This window comes from Anarhichas minor, unplaced genomic scaffold (assembly GCF_050575085.1).
Source record: "Anarhichas minor isolate MPS153535 unplaced genomic scaffold, ASM5057508v1 ptg000074l, whole genome shotgun sequence".
NCBI lineage: Eukaryota > Metazoa > Chordata > Actinopteri > Perciformes > Anarhichadidae > Anarhichas > Anarhichas minor.
Genome location: NW_027466520.1, coordinates 232,501 through 235,635, shown reverse-complemented (window position 1 = coordinate 235,635; position 3,135 = coordinate 232,501). Strand labels below are relative to the sequence as shown.

The window sequence follows — 3,135 nt, the reverse complement described above, 5'->3', positions numbered from 1 at the left end:
ACTCGTGTTGATGAGACACTATTGTCGACCTGCACTTCATTACCTCGACATCCCATAATCATCTGACTGTATACGCACATACAGCTTCGTCTTAGCAGCCACTCCCCAGGGTCCTAAAGGGTCAGAAACACTTGATTTATAATCTGTTACTTTTAAATATTTCCACATAAAAGTAGATGATGGAAACAAAGTATTTTGCAGGATATATTTTTAATGTCTGGATTTGTTGATGAATAGGAAAATATCATGACATAATTAATTTGGGTTTAGGAAAAGATCGTGAAATACTTCGTTAGGTTTAGGAAAAGATCTTGAAATATTTTAAATACAGACTTATCTGTGTTTATTATCTACAACCAACCATTTGCGTAAGTTACAACGAGCATTCGGCTGAAAGTCACCAGTTAACACGGTCACTCGTTAAACTGAAACACCTGTTTGCTCTGAAACGGTCGTGATCTTAAGTCTCTAGAACTTGAGTCAAGTCTGACAACCGAACATTTAAACAACAGTTTGAATTCAATGTTTAAAGCTTGCTAACACACACACGCATGTTCACGATGAATGGAGTTCTGTAGCAATGCTGGTGAAAGGCACTCTGGGTAATGTAGGAAACCACTCACTGAGGTAGAGGAAGGAAACTGAAGCTTGAGGGAAATTCGTTTGACTGAAACATTATATATTATAATATTTTAACTGTCGCTGAATTAAGGATGTTAAAGGGTTGTTTGTCATCATTATTGATTATTGGTTTCCATATTGATCGTTCCAGCTGGTAAACTGGGCCAGTCAGCAGCAGGATCAGGATGAGAAGATGGCTGGCTGTGTGTTTCCAATGGGACCAGAGAGCTTTCAGCGCTTCACGCCGGACTCCCTGGCGGCCATCGAGCAGCGCATCGCCCAGGAGAGGGCCCGACGCAGCAAACACTACCAGGAGGTACACACACACACACACACACACACACACATGCACACCTGACAATCACAACTTATAAGCATTGTTAATATTAAGATAAGCCAGAAGGAATTCAATATTTGAGGTTAAAAGCTGAATAAAATGTAGATAAGTAAGGAAGCTTCAGCAGGCAGACATGTGAGATATGAAATATAAAAACAATTCTATGAAACATATGTACAAGAAACATCAATATAGAATAGAAGAAAATTAAAACTATGTACAATAGGTATTCAGTCCTTTTGCTCTGGCACTTTATTTAAAATGACATCTATAACCCAATAAAGTGTGTAAAAAGTGAAGCCACTTTATATGCAAATATGCAACGTGTGTGTGTGTGCGTGTGTGTGCGTGTGTGTGTTAGGACCTGGGCGACGTGGTGCTCCCCCGGCGCCGGCCCGACCTGGAGGCAGGAAAACAGCTGCCGCGCATCTTCGCCGACATCCCGTCTCATCTGGTGGGCGTCCCCCTGGAGGACATCGACCAGTACTACTTCAAAGACAAGAGGGTAGGTGACCCACAGAGTGTGTGTGTGTGTGTGTGTGTGAAGGTGTTACCCCGTCTCCCCTTGTTGGAGAATCCCTGGAAGATAAATGGACTCTTTGGTAGCCTACTTCTCTGAAGACCAGAGGGGGAGGTGACCGAGCGAGTTTGTCCCGTCGTCCACAGTTTTAAACTCTCAGGGGCGAATTCACAAAAGCCTTGTGCAGGTTTTGCAGCCGCTAAACCAGCAAAAATAAGACAGAGGAGACAGAGGATACGTGATTCAAGCTGGAATTGACCAAACTAGAAGGCATGGAGATAACAAACACTATATAAAATAAAATAACTGGAGCAACAGAACGTAACCAAACCAAGACGCAACAAGTTTCAGTTCCTGTCTTCTCTCTGTCGTGACGTGTCTCTTGAGGGATTACTTCCCCCTTTCCATTCCTGCTCTCTCTCTCTTTAGCTCAGGTGTGTTTCCTCCGGGTTCAAACCAGAAATGCTCTGCAGGAACAAACAAAACACGCTCAGCACCTCCGAGCCTGTGTTCATGTTCTGTTACACGAATTAAACAATTTAGCTTTAACTTTCTCCTTCTTTCTAGATGCTAATCCGACCGTAGATTCAGCCTGAAATGCTGTTTCCTCGGTCTTTGTGTGAGGTCATCAGGGGACGGTGGCAGCGTCTTTGTTTTTTTTTGCTTTCGGGTTATTTGTGTGTTCAGCCAGCTGGTCCTCCATCAGCTCATCCTCCAGTGCTCCAAACTTACAGAGGATAGCCAAGGCCCTCAAGTCAGCCACGTAACGGTGGACCGACTCAGCTGGAGTAAGAACAATCCGCTGAAGCGTGACACTCGTTATCATCTGACCGGCTCTGATCAGACCAAGGGCGGCTTTTTGTAATTGTCTTTTAAGCACCTGAACACCTCCAGGTGAAGAAACAACAAACAGAACATCACATGTACATGTTGTTTGTCTGTTTCTTTTTATTTTGTACTCTGGAGACAGCTATGATGATAATGTGTCATGTGTCACATCATGTGTGCAGCATTTGAGTCCAAGACAAACATCCCTAATCTTATCGTATTGAATCTTAGCGCATCATATCCCATCGTTTAGAATCGAATCGTATTGAGTTTTATAATTTTGTTGTGTATCGTATCCTATTGTATTGTATTGTATTGTATTGTATTGTATCAAGTCTTATCATTTCGTATCGTATTGTGTGGTATCGTGTCCTGTCCTATCCCGTCGTGTCCTATTGCATCTTATCGTAACATTTCGTATCATAAGAGCCCCTAATTAATTAAACCCAATCATCTCTGCTTACTCCGTCTCTTTGATAAACGTGTTGTTCTGTCTCTCTTGCAGACCTTCATAGTCCTGAACAAAGGGAAGGCCATCTTCCGCTTCACTGCCACGTCAGCTCTCTACATCTTCAGCCCTTTCAACCCCATCCGCAGAATCGCCATCAAGATCCTGGTCCACTCATATCCTTACACTACTGCTGCTACTGTATGTAGTCCCGCATGACGTCTTATGATGTGCTGCTGACTGTGGGGAGGTCAGAGGTCAGGGGTCAGATACAGAGCAGCAGCCCTTCAGCCTGGGGGAAAGTAGTGTGTGTGTGTGTGTGTGTGTGTGTGTGTGTGTGTGTGTGTGTGTGTGTGTGTGTGTGTGTGTGTGTGTGTGTGT

The 3,135-nt window shown here is 43.6% G+C and overlaps 1 protein-coding gene across 1 annotated transcript in view; it reads left to right on the top strand.

Annotated features, from left to right (window-relative positions):
• The first annotated feature begins 814 nt into the window (after positions 1 to 814).
• LOC142937763 (sodium channel protein type 3 subunit alpha-like) overlaps positions 815 to 3,135 on the top strand; it is a 28,996-nt gene continuing 26,675 nt past the window's right edge. Inside the window, exons 1-3 of the mRNA XM_076080847.1 lie at positions 815 to 937; positions 1,320 to 1,463; positions 2,812 to 2,930. Of these exons, the coding sequence (XP_075936962.1) occupies positions 815 to 937; positions 1,320 to 1,463; positions 2,812 to 2,930 (386 nt within the window). The remainder of the gene's footprint in view (positions 938 to 1,319; positions 1,464 to 2,811; positions 2,931 to 3,135) is intronic.